This window comes from Diorhabda carinulata, chromosome 5 (genome assembly GCF_026250575.1).
Source record: "Diorhabda carinulata isolate Delta chromosome 5, icDioCari1.1, whole genome shotgun sequence".
NCBI lineage: Eukaryota > Metazoa > Arthropoda > Insecta > Coleoptera > Chrysomelidae > Diorhabda > Diorhabda carinulata.
Window position 1 is genome coordinate 4880214 of NC_079464.1, and position 19918 is coordinate 4900131.

The window sequence follows — 19918 nt, forward strand, 5'->3', positions numbered from 1 at the left end:
TTGGGATGGGATCCACAAATTGCCAGAAAGATGGGACAAAGTCATAGCTTAAGATGGGTAATACTTTGAATAATACCATTGTACATGTTTTTCTTAAATAAACCATCAAATTTTGAAAAAAAAACGCTCTAATTAAGTTATAGAGCACAATAGGAAGATTAGTTTATTTTGGGATGTCTCCTCCGTAGAAGTCCGCTCCGGCTGCACCATTCTTCCTGGAGCCGTCTGAGCTCTTCGCGGGCTCAATGATGTGTACCTTCAAAGCCTTATTGTCAACAATTTGTTTTGTTACATTTTCTTTTTCCTTGACGATGAAATATAATTTGTTCTTTAATATGAAAATCATTCAAAAGGTAGACTATAAACTCGTAGATTTTCAAGTAATTTTCCTTCATTAGCATGAGAGTTCGTTATGATAATTTTCCTGGTTCGAAACCTGCATGAAATTTTTATTAGAATTAAATGAAACAATAGACTGACTCACGATGTTTTTTGCGTTCACATATCCCCGATACTCCATGTATAAAAAGAATATTATTTAATGTGATTCTTATTGGGTGTCGAGTGGTTTTACGTGCAAGATGTCGCGGAAGATTTTGGGTTTTTATGTTTTGTGTTTTTTCCATATTTATGTGACCTCTAAAAAAATCAGAACACGTAAGTTTCTCGAATTTTTATTTAATTTTCCATCATTATATGAAAATAATTGTTAAAATAAATAATTAACATTAACATTTCAACGAATTGATTTATCTTTTTTTGTGTTTTGTTTGGTAAGAAAACTTGTGTAGTCAAATGACAGTTTTCATCGTTTTCATATTTTCGAAGAATTTTTCTTTTTTGATAACTATCAGAATATTATTTTTACGAAATCAAAATTATTATAGTTCTAAAAATTTTTCCGAGAAATCTTGAAATGTTAGAGTATTGTTTCTATACGAGGACGGTCCCAGAAGTACCTGGCCCAACTAAAAAAATTTTTTAATCAAAAGGTAATTTTACGTTTTCGCTCTAGAAAATCGAAAAATCATCCGATTTCGATGAATTTTTTTTAAATCTTCGTTTTTATGGCGGATTTACGAAAATAATTATGGGAAATATCTCACCTGGAGTTTTCATATAGTTTTATGATTTTAAATGGGATCGCATTTAATCGTTCATAACTTTTTTACTAAGTATCACACGCAGGCCGTATTTTTTTGTTATTCTACACAAAAACATTTTGGAAAAAAAGGGTCTGAACCTCCGAAAAACGCCAATGAAATTCTACAGTTGACTTCAATATTTTTGAAATACCCGCGACCTCGCAAGGTCGAAATTCGCGGTCATTTCGTGCGCAGGTAAGTAGGATCAGAAATATCCGCCATTTTGCTCGTTTATTGAATTAGTGGTAAATGAAACATTGCAAGTTTAAAACATTTTTTGTGGTTTTTTGAGTTAAAATTAAAAGGAATACTTTCAAAAATGTAAGTAGTTATTAAATAATTCAATGTTTCGTCAATGATGATTAATTCTTTATTTTTAGACTCATATTATTCACAAATAACTAGCTATTATCCGCGGCTTCGCTCGCATCGAATCCATTAAATAAGTATCAGAAATCATTATAATAGAAAAGAACGAGCTATATTAGAACCTGAGATATAGATCTTTGAATGTAGAAAAATTGCCAAAAACCTACAAAAATCCATAACTCCACATTGAATGGCTGCGACTAGCTCCTCTTCAACTCAACCGATTTAAGTGTTCAAAAACTCAAAAGAAAGAAGGTGTTTCAGCGAGTGTTCTTAAACTAAAACGAACTCTGTAGCTACATTAGAACCTGAGATACAGATCTTTGAATGTAGAAAAATTGCCAAAAAACCTACAAAAATCCATAACTCCACATTGAATGGCTGCGACTAGCTCCTCTCCAACTCAACCGATTCAAATGTTCAAAAACTCAAAAGAAAGAAGGTGTTTCAGCGAGTGTTCTTAAACCAAAACGAACTCTGTAGCTATATTAGAACCTGAGATATGGGTGATTCCGTTCTAACTGTGATATTCAATGTCCTGTATTGTTTTTTTGTACTAGTCATTAATTAATAATCAATTAATAAAAATTTTGTGTTAATTGAATAATTCTTAAGATATTTAAACATTATTTTTATACAATATAACTTGCCACTTAAAGAAAACTTATACTACATCACTTGAATGTCAGTACCGTGTCATGTCCATTCCTAGAATTTACCGATAAATTATTAATTTTTTTTGTCGTAACAAATGATTTAAACTAATTACCTTATAAATTCTAATGTTTATGATCAAACTGAGGAAAATTGATGCACTTGTTGTTTAATATCTTAAGTTACCATGTCAGTACCGTGGATAAATGAGTCAGTACCGTGGAACTCAAAATCCGACATTTGTGTCTTGCTCGTGATACTTTGAAGTTGTAGTAAATTCCTCTTAGAGTTTTATTTTTACAGTAAAATAGATGAATAATATGCATAAAAAAGTTAGAAAAGTTAAATTTTAAAATCTTGAAATTTTGAATACAAAAAATCACAGTTAGAACGGAATCACCCATATAGATCTTTGAATGTAGAAAAATTGCCAAAAACCTACAAAAATCCATAACTCCACATTGAACGTCCGCGCCTAGCTCCTCTCCAACTCAACCGATTCAAGTGTTCAAAAACTCAAAAGAAAGAAGGTGTTTCAGCGAGTGTTCTTAAACCAAAACGAACTCTGTAGCTACATTAGAACCTGAGGTATAGATCTTTGAATGTAGAAAAATTGCCAAAAACCTACAACAATCTATAACTCCACATTGAACGTCCGCGCCTAGCTCCTCTCCAACTCAACCGATTTAAGTGTTCAAAAACTCAAAAGAAAGAAGGTGTTTCAGCGAGTGTTCTTAAACCAAAACGAACTCTGTAGCTACATTAGAACCTGAGGTATAGATCTTTGAATGTAGAAAAATTGCCAAAAACCTACAACAATCTATAACTCCACATTGAATGTCCGCGCCTAGCTCCTCTCCAACTCAACCGATTCAAGTGTTCAAAAACTCAAAAGAAAGAAGGTGTTTCAGCGAGTGTTCTTAAACTAAAACGAACTCTGTAGCTACATTAGAACCTGAGGTATAGATCTTTGAATGTAGAAAAATTGCCAAAAACCTACAACAATCTATAACTCCACATTGAATGTCCGCGCCTAGCTCCTCTCCAACTCAACCGATTCAAGTGTTCAAAAACTCAAAAGAAAGAAGATCTTTCAGCGAGTGTTCTTAAACAAAAACGAACTCTGTAGCTATATTAGAACCTGAGGTATAGATCTTTGAATGTAGAAAAATTGCCAAAAACCTACAACAATCTATAACTCCACATTGAACGTCCGCGCCTAGCTCCTCTCCAACTCAACCGATTCAAGTGTTCAAAAACTCAAAAGAAAGAAGGTGTTTCAGCGAGTGTTCTTAAACCAAAACGAACTCTGTAGCTACATTAGAACCTGAGGTATAGATCTTTGAATGTAGAAAAATTGCCAAAAACCTACAACAATCTATAACTCCACATTGAACGTCCGCGCCTAGCTCCTCTCCAACTCAACCGATTCAAGTGTTCAAAAACTCAAAAGAAAGAAGGTGTTTCAGCGAGTGTTCTTAAACCAAAACGAACTCTGTAGCTACATTAGAACCTGAGGTATAGATCTTTGAATGTAGAAAAATTGCCAAAAACCTACAACAATCTATAACTCCACATTGAACGTCCGCGCCTAGCTCCTCTCCAACTCAACCGATTCAAGTGTTCAAAAACTCAAAAGAAAGAAGGTGTTTCAGCGAGTGTTCTTAAACCAAAACGAACTCTGTAGCTACATTAGAACCTGAGGTATAGATCTTTGAATGTAGAAAAATTGCCAAAAACCTACAACAATCTATAACTCCACATTGAACGTCCGCGCCTAGCTCCTCTCCAACTCAACCGATTCAAGTGTTCAAAAACTCAAAAGAAAGAAGGTGTTTCAGCGAGTGTTCTTAAACCAAAACGAACTCTGTAGCTACATTAGAACCTGAGGTATAGATCTTTGAATGTAGAAAAATTGCCAAAAACCTACAACAATCTATAACTCCACATTGAACGTCCGCGCCTAGCTCCTCTCCAACTCAACCGATTCAAGTGTTCAAAAACTCAAAAGAAAGAAGGTGTTTCAGCGAGTGTTCTTAAACCAAAACGAACTCTGTAGCTACATTAGAACCTGAGGTATAGATCTTTGAATGTAGAAAAATTGCCAAAAACCTACAACAATCTATAACTCCACATTGAACGTCCGCGCCTAGCTCCTCTCCAACTCAACCGATTCAAGTGTTCAAAAACTCAAAAGAAAGAAGGTGTTTCAGCGAGTGTTCTTAAACCAAAACGAACTCTGTAGCTACATTAGAACCTGAGGTATAGATCTTTGAATGTAGAAAAATTGCCAAAAACCTACAACAATCTATAACTCCACATTGAATGTCCGCGCCTAGCTCCTCTCCAACTCAACCGATTTAAGTGTTCAAAAACTCAAAAGAAAGAAGGTGTTTCAGCGAGTGTTCTTAAACTAAAACGAACTCTGTAGCTACATTAGAACCTGAGGTATAGATCTTTGAATGTAGAAAAATTGCCAAAAACCTACAACAATCTATAACTCCACATTGAATGTCCGCGCCTAGCTCCTCTCCAACTCAACCGATTCAAGTGTTCAAAAACTCAAAAGAAAGAAGATCTTTCAGCGAGTGTTCTTAAACAAAAACGAACTCTGTAGCTATATTAGAACCTGAGGTATAGATCTTTGAATGTAGAAAAATTGCCAAAAACCTACAACAATCTATAACTCCACATTGAATGTCCGCGCCTAGCTCCTCTCCAACTCAACCGATTCAAGTGTTCAAAAACTCAAAAGAAAGAAGATCTTTCAGCGAGTGTTCTTAAACTAAAACGAACTCTGTAGCTATATTAGAACCTGAGGTATAGATCTTTGAATGTAGAAAAATTTCCAAAAAACCTACAAAAATCCATAACTCCACATTGAACGTCCGCGCCTAGCTCCTCTCCAACTCAACCGATTCAAGTGTTCAAAAACTCAAAAGAAAGAAGATCTTTCAGCGAGTGTTCTTAAACCAAAACGAACTCTGTAGCTACATTAGAACCTGAGGTATAGATCTTTGAATGTAGAAAAATTGCCAAAAACCTACAGAAATCCATAACTCCACATTGAATGTCCGCGCCTAGCTCCTCTCCAACTCAACCGATTTAAGTGTTCAAAAACTCAAAAGAAAGAAGGTGTTTCAGCGAGTGTTCTTAAACCAAAACGAACTCTGTAGCTACATTAGAACCTGAGGTATAGATCTTTGAATGTAGAAAAATTGCCAAAAACCTACAGAAATCCATAACTCCACATTGAACGTCCGCGCCTAGCTCCTCTCCAACTCAACCGATTCAAGTGTTCAAAAACTCAAAAGAAAGAAGATCTTTCAGCGAGTGTTCTTAAACTAAAACGAACTCTGTAGCTATATTAGAACCTGAGGTATAGATCTTTGAATGTAGAAAAATTGCCAAAAACCTACAACAATCTATAACTCCACATTGAATGTCCGCGCCTAGCTCCTCTCCAACTCAACCGATTCAAGTGTTCAAAAACTCAAAAGAAAGAAGATCTTTCAGCGAGTGTTCTTAAACTAAAACGAACTCTGTAGCTATATTAGAACCTGAGGTATAGATCTTTGAATGTAGAAAAATTTCCAAAAAACCTACAAAAATCCATAACTCCACATTGAACGTCCGCGCCTAGCTCCTCTCCAACTCAACCGATTTAAGTGTTCAAAAACTCAAAAGAAAGAAGGTGTTTCAGCGAGTGTTCTTAAACTAAAACGAACTCTGTAGCTACATTAGAACCTGAGATACAGATCTTTGAATGTAGAAAAATTGCCAAAAAACCTACAAAAATCCATAACTCCACATTGAATGGCTGCGACTAGCTCCTCTTCAACTCAACCGATTTAAGTGTTCAAAAACTCAAAAGAAAGAAGGTGTTTCAGCGAGTGTTCTTAAACTAAAACGAACTCTGTAGCTACATTAGAACCTGAGATACAGATCTTTGAATGTAGAAAAATTGCCAAAAAACCTACAAAAATCCATAACTCCACATTGAATGGCTGCGACTAGCTCCTCTCCAACTCAACCGATTCAAATGTTCAAAAACTCAAAAGAAAGAAGGTGTTTCAGCGAGTGTTCTTAAACCAAAACGAACTCTGTAGCTATATTAGAACCTGAGATATGGGTGATTCCGTTCTAACTGTGATATTCAATGTCCTGTATTGTTTTTTTGTACTAGTCATTAATTAATAATCAATTAATAAAAATTTTGTGTTAATTGAATAATTCTTAAGATATTTAAACATTATTTTTATACAATATAACTTGCCACTTAAAGAAAACTTATACTACATCACTTGAATGTCAGTACCGTGTCATGTCCATTCCTAGAATTTACCGATAAATTATTAATTTTTTTTGTCGTAACAAATGATTTAAACTAATTACCTTATAAATTCTAATGTTTATGATCAAACTGAGGAAAATTGATGCACTTGTTGTTTAATATCTAAAGTTACAATGTCAGTACCGTGGATAAATGAGTCAGTACCGTGGAACTCAAAATCCGACATTTGTGTCTTGCTCGTGATACTTTGAAGTTGTAGTAAATTCCTCTTAGAGTTTTATTTTTACAGTAAAATAGATGAATAATATGCATAAAAAAGTTAGAAAAGTTAAATTTTAAAATCTTGAAATTTTGAATACAAAAAATCACAGTTAGAACGGAATCACCCATATAGATCTTTGAATGTAGAAAAATTGCCAAAAACCTACAAAAATCCATAACTCCACATTGAATGGCTGCGACTAGCTCCTCTTCAACTCAACCGATTTAAGTGTTCAAAAACTCAAAAGAAAGAAGGTGTTTCAGCGAGTGTTCTTAAACCAAAACGAACTCTGTAGCTACATTAGAACCTGAGGTATAGATCTTTGAATGTAGAAAAATTGCCAAAAACCTACAACAATCTATAACTCCACATTGAATGGCTGCGACTAGCTCCTCTCCAACTCAACCGATTTAAGTGTTCAAAAACTCAAAAGAAAGAAGGTGTTTCAGCGAGTGTTCTTAAACTAAAACGAACTCTGTAGCTACATTAGAACCTGAGATACAGATCTTTGAATGTAGAAAAATTGCCAAAAAACCTACAAAAATCCATAACTCCACATTGAATGGCTGCGACTAGCTCCTCTCCAACTCAACCGATTCAAATGTTCAAAAACTCAAAAGAAAGAAGGTGTTTCAGCGAGTGTTCTTAAACCAAAACGAACTCTGTAGCTATATTAGAACCTGAGATATGGGTGATTCCGTTCTAACTGTGATATTCAATGTCCTGTATTGTTTTTTTGTACTAGTCATTAATTAATAATCAATTAATAAAAATTTTGTGTTAATTGAATAATTCTTAAGATATTTAAACATTATTTTTATACAATATAACTTGCCACTTAAAGAAAACTTATACTACATCACTTGAATGTCAGTACCGTGTCATGTCCATTCCTAGAATTTACCGATAAATTATTAATTTTTTTTGTCGTAACAAATGATTTAAACTAATTACCTTATAAATTCTAATGTTTATGATCAAACTGAGGAAAATTGATGCACTTGTTGTTTAATATCTTAAGTTACCATGTCAGTACCGTGGATAAATGAGTCAGTACCGTGGAACTCAAAATCCGACATTTGTGTCTTGCTCGTGATACTTTGAAGTTGTAGTAAATTCCTCTTAGAGTTTTATTTTTACAGTAAAATAGATGAATAATATGCATAAAAAAGTTAGAAAAGTTAAATTTTAAAATCTTGAAATTTTGAATACAAAAAATCATAGTTAGAACGGAATCACCCATATAGATCTTTGAATGTAGAAAAATTGCCAAAAACCTACAAAAATCCATAACTCCACATTGAATGTCCGCGCCTAGCTCCTCTCCAACTCAACCGATTTAAGTGTTCAAAAACTCAAAAGAAAGAAGGTGTTTCAGCGAGTGTTCTTAAACCAAAACGAACTCTGTAGCTACATTAGAACCTGAGGTATAGATCTTTGAATGTAGAAAAATTGCCAAAAACCTACAACAATCCATAACTCCACATTGAATGGCTGCGACTAGCTCCTCTCCAACTCAACCGATTCAAATGTTCAAAAACTCAAAAGAAAGAAGGTGTTTTAGCGAGTGTTCATAAACCTAAACGAAGTCTCTATCTTGAATAGAACCTGAGATATTGAGGATAGAACATGTGTATGTGAAAAACTCCCATAAGTAATATACAGGGGGAAATCGCATTTGAGTATAACGTGAGAATGGTGGAAATTAGATGAAATCCGATGGTTTATGGCTGATCTGTACATCAATACCTTTCATTGACAAAGAAAATTAAGCAAATCCGTTGGATAGAACGCCTGAACGGACTCGGAATGGAAATCATCAGTTTTTTGAATATATAAGACGAGGCTCAAGCAAAAATTTCTCTGGAGACGGCGAGTCCGGCGAAAAAATGTGGATCCATTCGATGCAATCATTGTAGATATAAAATTTTTATATCCTGAAAAGAATGATCGACTTCCAACGGAAGAGGATGAGGAAAGTGACTAAATTTTTGCGGAATAAAATCACTTTTCATTTATTTCTATTGTTTTTATTGCTGTTTCGCGATCGTATTTCGATTTTTCTTTTCGTGGCCTTTTTTGACTGAATTTTTAATTCACTTTTCCGCGCATGCGCACTATCCCAGGTATCTTTTCTTAGTTCATATTCGATTGTGACCATTCCTTATCATTTTTACCTTCCAATTCTTCTTGGCGTTTTTCGGAAGTTTATCCAAAAAAGGTAATTAAGCAGTTTAACCTCCTCACCTCCGAAATTTTAATAGTTTTAATACAGTTTTTCACGTCGCGGCTTCAGCAACTAAATGGCAACAAAAAAGCTACAAATTTTGTATGCATTTTTTTATTTTTGTTAATTTGACGCTACTACCTTGATAGAGATCGAAAACGTTCACTATCCATAGCTGTCAAACAAATACCAAACAACGTGGCGTCTTCAAACTTTGAAACTTTCTGTACTTTTCTAATGCAACCGTATTTTTCAAGCAAATACCGCCATCTCTAGGTCAGGTATTTCTGGAACCATCTTGTTCAATCAAATCCGGTCGAAGTACGAAGCACAGTAAATTACGATTACAATTTAATTTCATAGTGCAGGGTGATACCGTATGGAATCGAACGCAATTTGCCCTAATAATCGCTCAGAGAGAGTATTGAAGGTCTGAGCATAAACCTCTCAAAGCCCGCAAAGGAAAATCAAGTGTGTTCCAAAACCCCTCCGTGGTTGAACTAGCCCTCAACTTAGTTATTAAATATTTCGAGACATGTTCGATCTGGATACGGCTCAGTATTGTAAATACGCAACTCGTACTTACGCACTCGATTCTTAAATTGCGTTAAAGCTAGTACGGGAACGCACACAGGTTCTGAAATCACTGGAAACGAACTCTAATGTGCAACCTGGTGACACCAAGCTGATCGCCTGGTGGAAATCCATTCAGTCATCACAAAACAATGGGAAAATACGACGAAATTGGAAACATGGAGTGAGCCAACTGGTCCTAAAACGCCCTTTCATTAAAACAAAGATGAGTTAATGATCTCTAGGACTGGACACCTGAAGAACATCGGAGAAACTCCAGACAGCTCTAGTTTCTGCAAGGAAGCAACACTTGAGGTGGGTCGTACAGCTTCAAGACAGGTACATAATCAACTAAGAGGTGTTAACTTCCCCCTAACCCAAAGACAAATGGTATTAGCTTAGATTGTATCCCGATTGGTTAGATTGTTTAATATTTTACATAAATATATATATTTGAGTATGTAAATTGAGACTTCCTGTGTATTTCAGCTTCATACATCAAACCATGTTCGATCAGCGCTCCGGATTTCGAGGATTGTTGTTTATCACATGGAAAAGAAGCTTTACCTTATATTTTAAAGGGAGATAGAAGATTTGGTATACCAAACATGATACCTTTAACGATCCCACAAATCGATGTGGATGCCGGAAATAATTTGAAAATATTATTGAAGAATATCGAAGTATTCGGTTTAGATAAAACAATTTTAAACAAAGTTAAGTAAGTTTAACGTTATGATGTGGTGGTGTCACAATTCTATTAGATAATCTGAAAAAATATCTACTATAAAATGGCTGCCGTAGGGAAAACAATGGATTTGCTCGTATGTACCCGTGATTAGCTTTTCTTTGTTGATTTCGGTAGTGAGTCAGTCCTCAAATAAGCTGAATGCGTAATTGAGTTTGCTTATAATCCAACTGAGAGGTATAAGGACAAACTTGAAGCTTCCGGGTGGTGTTATCCCCTTTCCAATTGCCACCAGTTTCCAAATTGCCTGCTTTTCAGACACTGAAGTCGAAAAAACACAACAAAACCACAAATAACTGAGGACCTTACGTATTTAACCGTTGGGAGGCGTCCACGTGAAGCAATTTGTGGACAATTGAAGGATTTTTCACCTCGATAATGAGTCGTTTACACTCCAGTACGGTTGTGACTGATTTTTTGACCAAATACGAAACTAGAGTCATCATTAAACAAGATTTAACTCTTGGTGACTTTTTCCTCTTTTCTAAATCCAAAAACTCGTTTCGGGGATGCTTGTATTGGCTCGAAAGGAGACCGTTTTGAAGGTGGTTGTAAACATTTGTATTAAAATACGTAAAATTTTTTTTTGGTCACTCCGTTGCTCTTGAAACTGTCAAAATCTTTTATTGTAGGTTTGATACCGATGCAAAAAAATTAATGATCAATATATCGATACCGCAATTAAGTTTAAGAGGAAATTATGAAATCGACGGAAGGATATTGATTTTACCCATAAGGGGAAACGGAGATTTAGACATATTGGCTAGTAAGTGAAATACTAAATATTTTAAAATGAAATTTGATCCCTATAAAATATTTTTTTATCCATTTTAAAGCATTAATTTTAAGAAAAATAGTTAATTGAAGTTTGGTATGAATTTCAACTCGATTGGGAGGTATAAGGTCTCATAAAGTTTTTTTTTGAATGGGAGTGTATATTCTCATCAGAAAAATAGCTGCCAGGGAAATGTCTATAGCCTTTCTGTATAAAAATAGGTTTATCAAAGTTTTTCTTGAAAAAATTCATTTTTTATGAAATTTTCATGGGATAAAACTCATTTTTCAAATCTCAAATGATTATTTCACAAATCTTGGTTTTAATAATCGCATTTTCGTTAGGAAAACTCCTGCTAGAACAATTTCTATCGCCTATCTGTACGAAAGTACGTCCAGAATAGAATTATCAAAGTTTTTCTTTAAAAAACTTATTTTTTATGGAATTTCTAATGGAGAAAACTCATTTTTCAAATCTCAAATGATTATTTCACAAATCTTGTGTTTAATAATCGCATTTTCGTTAGGAAAACTCCTGCTAGATCAATTTCTATCGCCTATCTGTACGAAAGTACGTCCAGAATAAAATCATCAAAGTTTTTCTTCAGAAAACTTATTTTTTATGGAATTTCTAATGGAGAAAACTCATTTTTCGAATCTCAAATGATTATTTCACAAATCTCGTGTTTAATAATCGCATTTTCGTTAGGAAAACTCCTGCTAGATCAATTTCTATCGCCTATCTGTACGAAAGTACGTCCACAATAGAATTATCAAAGTTTTTCTTTAAAAAACTTATTTTTTATGGAATTTCTAATGGAGAAAACTCATTTTTCAAATCTCAAATGATTATTTCACAAATCTTGGTTTTAATAATCGCATTTTCGTTAGGAAAACTCCTGCTAGAACAATTTCTATCGCCTATCTGTACGAAAGTACGTCCAGAATAGAATTATCAAAGTTTTTCTTTAAAAAACTTATTTTTTATGGAATTTCTAATGGAGAAAACTCATTTTTCAAATCTCAAATGATTATTTCACAAATCTTGTGTTTAATAATCGCATTTTCGTTAGGAAAACTCCTGCTAGATCAATTTCTATCGCCTATCTGTACGAAAGTACGTCCAGAATAAAATCATCAAAGTTTTTCTTCAGAAAACTTATTTTTTATGGAATTTCTAATGGAGAAAACTCATTTTTCGAATCTCAAATGATTATTTCACAAATCTCGTGTTTAATAATCGCATTTTCGTTAGGAAAACTCCTGCTAGAACAATTTCTATCGCCTATCTGTACTAAAGTACGTCCACAATAGAATTATCAAAGTTTTTCTTTAAAAAACTTATTTTTTATGGAATTTTCAATGAAGAAAACTCATTTCTCGAATCTCAAATGATTATTTCACAAATCTTGGTTTTAATAATCGCATTTTCGTTAGGAAAACTCCTGCCAGAACAATTTCTATCGCCTATCTGTACGAAAGTACGTCCAGAATAAAATCATCAAAGTTTTTCTTCAGATAACTTATTTTTTATGGAATTTCTAATGGAGAAAACTCATTTTTCAAATCTCAAATGATTATTTCACAAATCTTGGTTTTAATAATCGCATTTTCGTTAGGAAAACTCCTGCTAGAACAATTTCTATCGCCTATCTGTACGAAAGTACGTCCAGAATAGAATTATCAAAGTTTTTCTTTAAAAAACTTATTTTTTATGGAATTTCTAATGGAGAAAACTCATTTTTCAAATCTCAAATGATTATTTCACAAATCTTGTGTTTAATAATCGCATTTTCGTTAGGAAAACTCCTGCTAGAACAATTTCTATCGCCTATCTGTACGAAAGTACGTCCAGAATAAAATCATCAAAGTTTTTCTTCAGATAACTTATTTTTTATGGAATTTCTAATGGAGAAAACTCATTTTTCGAATCTCAAATGATTATTTCACAAATCTCGTGTTTAATAATCGCATTTTCGTTAGGAAAACTCCTGCTAGAACAATTTCTATCGCCTATCTGTACTAAAGTACGTCCACAATAGAATTATCAAAGTTTTTCTTTAAAAAACTTATTTTTTATGGAATTTTCAATGGAGAAAACTCATTTCTCGAATCTCAAATGATTATTTCACAAATCTTGGTTTTAATAATCGCATTTTCGTTAGGAAAACTCCTGCCAGAACAATTTCTATCGCCTATCTGTACGAAAGTACGTCCAGAATAAAATCATCAAAGTTTTTCTTCAGATAACTTATTTTTTATGGAATTTCTAATGGAGAAAACTCATTTTTCAAATCTCAAATGATTATTTCACAAATCTTGGTTTTAATAATCGCATTTTCGTTAGGAAAACTCCTGCTAGAACAATTTCTATCGCCTATCTGTACTAAAGTACGTCCACAATAGAATTATCAAAGTTTTTCTTTAAAAAACTTATTTTTTATGGAATTTTCAATGGAGAAAACTCATTTCTCGAATCTCAAATGATTATTTCACAAATCTTGGTTTTAATAATCGCATTTTCGTTAGGAAAACTCCTGCCAGAACAATTTCTATCGCCTATCTGTACGAAAGTACGTCCAGAATAAAATCATCAAAGTTTTTCTTCAGATAACTTATTTTTTATGGAATTTCTAATGGAGAAAACTCATTTTTCAAATCTCAAATGATTATTTCACAAATCTTGGTTTTAATAATCGCATTTTCGTTAGGAAAACTCCTGCTAGAACAATTTCTATCGCCTATCTGTACGAAAGTACGTCCAGAATAAAATCATCAAAGTTTTTGTTCAAAAAACTTATTTTTTATGTAATTTTCAATGGAGAAAACTCATTTTTCGAATCTCAAATGATTTTTTCACAAATCTTGTGTTTAATAATCGCATTTTCGTTTGAAAAACTCCTGCTAGATCAATTTCTATCGCCTATCTGTACGAAAGTACGTCCAGAATAGAATTATCAAAGTTTTTCTTTAAAAAACTTATTTTTTATGGAATTTCTAATGGAGAAAACTCATTTTTCAAATCTCAAATGATTATTTCACAAATCTTGTGTTTAATAATCGCATTTTCGTTAGGAAAACTCCTGCTAGATCAATTTCTATCGCCTATCTGTACGAAAGTACGTCCAGAATAGAATTATCAAAGTTTTTCTTTAAAAAACTTATTTTTTATGGAATTTCTAATGGAGAAAACTCATTTTTCAAATCTCAAATGATTATTTCACAAATCTTGTGTTTAATAATCGCATTTTCGTTAGGAAAACTCCTGCTAGAACAATTTCTATCGCCTATCTGTACGAAAGTACGTCCAGAATAAAATCATCAAAGTTTTTGTTCAAAAAACTTATTTTTTATGTAATTTTCAATGGAGAAAACTCATTTTTCGAATCTCAAATGATTTTTTCACAAATCTTGTGTTTAATAATCGCATTTTCGTTTGAAAAACTCCTGCCAGAACAATTTCTATCGCCTATCTGTACGAAAGTACGTCCAGAATAAAATCATCAAAGTTTTTCTTCAGAAAACTTATTTTTTATGGAATTTCTAATGGAGAAAACTCATTTTTCGAATCTCAAATGATTTTTTCACAAATCTTGTGTTTAATAATCGCATTTTCGTTTGAAAAACTCCTGCCAGAACAATTTCTATCGCCTATCTGTACGAAAGTACGTCCAGAATAAAATCATCAAAGTTTTTCTTCAGAAAACTTATTTTTTATGGAATTTCTAATGGAGAAAACTCATTTTTCAAATCTCAAATGATTATTTCACAAATCTTGGTTTTAATAATCGCATTTTCGTTAGGAAAACTCCTGCTAGAACAATTTCTATCGCCTATCTGTACTAAAGTACGTCCACAATAGAATTATCAAAGTTTTTCTTTAAAAAACTTATTTTTTATGGAATTTTCAATGGAGAAAACTCATTTCTCGAATCTCAAATGATTATTTCACAAATCTTGGTTTTAATAATCGCATTTTCGTTAGGAAAACTCCTGCCAGAACAATTTCTATCGCCTATCTGTACGAAAGTACGTCCAGAATAAAATCATCAAAGTTTTTCTTCAGATAACTTATTTTTTATGGAATTTCTAATGGAGAAAACTCATTTTTCAAATCTCAAATGATTATTTCACAAATCTTGGTTTTAATAATCGCATTTTCGTTAGGAAAACTCCTGCTAGAACAATTTCTATCGCCTATCTGTACGAAAGTACGTCCAGAATAGAATTATCAAAGTTTTTCTTTAAAAAACTTATTTTTTATGGAATTTCTAATGGAGAAAACTCATTTTTCAAATCTCAAATGATTATTTCACAAATCTTGTGTTTAATAATCGCATTTTCGTTAGGAAAACTCCTGCTAGAACAATTTCTATCGCCTATCTGTACGAAAGTACGTCCAGAATAAAATCATCAAAGTTTTTGTTCAAAAAACTTATTTTTTATGTAATTTTCAATGGAGAAAACTCATTTTTCGAATCTCAAATGATTATTTCACAAATCTCGTGTTTAATAATCGCATTTTCGTTAGGAAAACTCCTGCTAGAACAATTTCTATCACCTATCTGTACGAAAGTACGTCCACAATAGAATCATCAAAGTTTTTCTTTAAAAAACTTATTTTTTATGTAATTTTCAATGGAGAAAACTCATTTTTCGAATCTCAAATGATTTTTTCACAAATCTTGGTTTTAATAATCGCATTTTCGTTAGGAAAACTCCTGCTAGAACAATTTCTATCGCCTATCTGTACGAAAGTACGTCCAGAATAGAATTATCAAAGTTTTTCTTTAAAAAACTTATTTTTTATGGAATTTCTAATGGAGAAAACTCATTTTTCAAATCTCAAATGATTATTTCACAAATCTTGTGTTTAATAATCGCATTTTCGTTTGAAAAACTCCTGCCAGAACAATTTCTATCGCCTATCTGTACGAAAGTACGTCCAGAATAAAATCATCAAAGTTTTTCTTCAGAAAACTTATTTTTTATGGAATTTCTAATGGAGAAAACTCATTTTTCGAATCTCAAATGATTATTTCACAAATCTTGGTTTTAATAATCGCATTTTCGTTTGAAAAACTCCTGCCAGAACAATTTCTATCGCCTATCTGTACGAAAGTACGTCCAGAATAAAATCATCAAAGTTTTTCTTCAGAAAACTTATTTTTTATGGAATTTCTAATGGAGAAAACTCATTTTTCAAATCTCAAATGATTATTTCACAAATCTTGGTTTTAATAATCGCATTTTCGTTAGGAAAACTCCTGCTAGAACAATTTCTATCGCCTATCTGTACTAAAGTACGTCCACAATAGAATTATCAAAGTTTTTCTTTAAAAAACTTATTTTTTATGGAATTTTCAATGGAGAAAACTCATTTCTCGAATCTCAAATGATTATTTCACAAATCTTGGTTTTAATAATCGCATTTTCGTTAGGAAAACTCCTGCCAGAACAATTTCTATCGCCTATCTGTACGAAAGTACGTCCAGAATAAAATCATCAAAGTTTTTCTTCAGAAAACTTATTTTTTATGGAATTTCTAATGGAGAAAACTCATTTTTCGAATCTCAAATGATTTTTTCACAAATCTTGTGTTTAATAATCGCATTTTCGTTTGAAAAACTCCTGCCAGAACAATTTCTATCGCCTATCTGTACGAAAGTACGTCCAGAATAAAATCATCAAAGTTTTTCTTCAGAAAACTTATTTTTTATGGAATTTCTAATGGAGAAAACTCATTTTTCAAATCTCAAATGATTATTTCACAAATCTTGGTTTTAATAATCGCATTTTCGTTAGGAAAACTCCTGCTAGAACAATTTCTATCGCCTATCTGTACTAAAGTACGTCCACAATAGAATTATCAAAGTTTTTCTTTAAAAAACTTATTTTTTATGGAATTTTCAATGGAGAAAACTCATTTCTCGAATCTCAAATGATTATTTCACAAATCTTGGTTTTAATAATCGCATTTTCGTTAGGAAAACTCCTGCCAGAACAATTTCTATCGCCTATCTGTACGAAAGTACGTCCAGAATAAAATCATCAAAGTTTTTCTTCAGATAACTTATTTTTTATGGAATTTCTAATGGAGAAAACTCATTTTTCAAATCTCAAATGATTATTTCACAAATCTTGGTTTTAATAATCGCATTTTCGTTAGGAAAACTCCTGCTAGAACAATTTCTATCGCCTATCTGTACGAAAGTACGTCCAGAATAGAATTATCAAAGTTTTTCTTTAAAAAACTTATTTTTTATGGAATTTTCAATGGAGAAAACTCATTTTTCGAATCTCAAATGATTATTTCACAAATCTCGTGTTTAATAATCGCATTTTCGTTAGGAAAACTCCTGCTAGAACAATTTCTATCACCTATCTGTACGAAAGTACGTCCACAATAGAATCATCAAAGTTTTTCTTTAAAAAACTTATTTTTTATGTAATTTTCAATGGAGAAAACTCATTTTTCGAATCTCAAATGATTTTTTCACAAATCTTGTGTTTAATAATCGCATTTTCGTTTGAAAAACTCCTGCCAGAACAATTTCTATCGCCTATCTGTACGAAAGTACGTCCAAAATAGAATCATCAAAGTTTTTCTTCAAAAAACTTATTTTTTATGGAATTTCTATTGGAGAAAACTCATTTTTCGAAGGTGAAATGGATATTTCACAGATTATAATGTTAAAAATGACATTTTCGTTAGTAAAACTTGTGCTCGATCAAATTTAGGCGGAACGTAACAGAAATTGAAACAAAACTTTACGAGGCCTATGGAGAGGGTGCTTAGTCATGATCTCAGGTGTTTAGGTAGTTTAAAGTATTTTGAAAAGGACGGCAACACTGGTAGCACGCGAATTTATATAAATAAAATATTCTTAAAAGAAAAGTCGAAACGTCAAATTTGATCTTTCTTTTAAAAATCATCAAAAAAAAAAAAACTAATTTTAAAACAGAAGAGTCCTAAACTCAAGAACATTTAGATGCTTAAAGATTTTTCTTTGTGTATTCATTTGTCTTAAACTGAAATAAATTAGTAGGATTTTTTCATACTGCGATGAAATCTCGTATTTTTTGTTGGACAGTGTAATTGTTGACTTCTAAATATTTGTAGTTGATGGAATATATCAGTATAACGCCGAATATATAATCAGCAAATATAAAGGCGACGATTATTTTGATTTAACTGAAAAGGACACTTTGGACTTCGATCTAAAAAATATGAAAATTAAACTCAATAATTTATTTGACGGTGATAAAAAATTGGGTAAGTTAGTTATTTTATGATAATATACGTTTCTACTTAATGGCTCACGCTGTATGTATACATAATAAAAATTCATCGAATATAATGGAAGATTTTCCATTCTGTACATATATTTGTATCGATATAATCGATTTATTTACTCGATCATTTTCTTTCACAAAATTAGGTCGATCGATTTTGTTATTACTGTCAAATCGAAATATACAACTTGGATTCGTGAAATTTTGACAGTTGAAAGTCCCTGTGATTTCATTCAAAAAGTAATAAACGATTTTTGATTCTATACATATATTTGTATCGATATAATCGATCAATTTCTTTTTCAAAAGTAGGTCGATCGATTTTGTTACTACTGTCAAATCGAAATATAAAACATTGATTCGTGAAATTTTGAGTCCTAAAGTGACATTTAATTTGACGTATGTAATCCGAGAAAACTTACGGACTAAATGGCAAAAATATATTTCAGTTTTTATAATTTATAAAATTCAAAATTTACAATTTTCAATACAGGGTTTCTCAAACTTTCGATAACAATTTTTTTTCATTGCTACAATCCCTATAAAGGGTGAAGCCCAAATTCAGAAAGCCCCCACTTCGAACTATCGAATCTGGCAACAATTTTATCAAAAACACCCTCGTCACCCTTTCCCTCCACTGAACCTGATAGGGTGGAAGTTATATAACGCAATTGCAGCTTCACCAGCCTACCGGATTTAGGATCATAATAAAGACGCGTTAATTTAGCGTTTTCGAATCCATTTATCGAAATACCGGATACGTTTCCTCTCTCTCTATGTGCTTAACAACATAAAAAAATATGAACAGTTACTTTCTTTTGATTTTCTTCCTACTTTACGACTTTCTTCTTTCGGAGAAAGCCCTAATCTTCTAAAAATAGGCCCCCTAAAATGAAAATCTTCCGTTTAATTCAGAAAGCCAAACAGGACATCAATCAATCCAATATTGGACATTTGGAACCTCGATAAGTGGATTATAAGACCTCGAAAACGCTAAACTAATATGTTTTATTATAATCCTAAACCAAGCAGTCAAAATTTGTTCGAAAGCGCAGCAATTATACTGCGGACATTAAAAGATCCGTCTTAATTTCTCAATACACTTAAATATTTTATTATTAATCAACATTTATTTATTCTGTATTATAGTCGTTTATAAATATCTTATTTTTATTGCTTTCGCTCAAGTAAAATTGCTTGGTACGCTAAATGAATGGACTATAATTGGGAGAGTATTGAATTCTTGGACATCCTGTATAATTGGGTGTTTAAATGATCGCCGTGTTTGATTATAGGTGATCAAATGAACAAATTCTTGAACGAAAATTGGAAGGAAGTTTTGAGCGAATTCGGACCGGCCATTAGTGGTACTGTACGATCTATAGGGCGTTCGATAGCTTCAGCAATATTTAAAAAAATCCCCTATCACGAATTAGTATTAGATTAAATTCATATTGTTGCTTCGTAGTATTTTAATAAATAGATAATCGAAATTAATCAGTATTTCGGGACAACCTGTATAATAAAATAAAAAAATATAACACGAAAACAATATTTTTTATTTATTTACCAAAAC

At 32.4% G+C, this 19918-nt stretch overlaps 1 protein-coding gene across 1 annotated transcript; it reads left to right on the forward strand.

The window, feature by feature from the left end:
- Positions 1-506: 506 nt before the first annotated feature.
- On the forward strand, positions 507-19894 carry LOC130894389 (circadian clock-controlled protein daywake-like). The gene is made up of 5 exons (XM_057801208.1): positions 507-657; positions 10014-10245; positions 10905-11038; positions 18170-18322; positions 19638-19894. The coding sequence occupies exons 1-5, from the start codon at positions 582-584 to the stop codon at positions 19787-19789; spliced, it is 747 nt and encodes a 248-aa protein (XP_057657191.1). The 5' UTR covers positions 507-581; the 3' UTR covers positions 19790-19894.
- Positions 19895-19918: the final 24 nt, after the last annotated feature.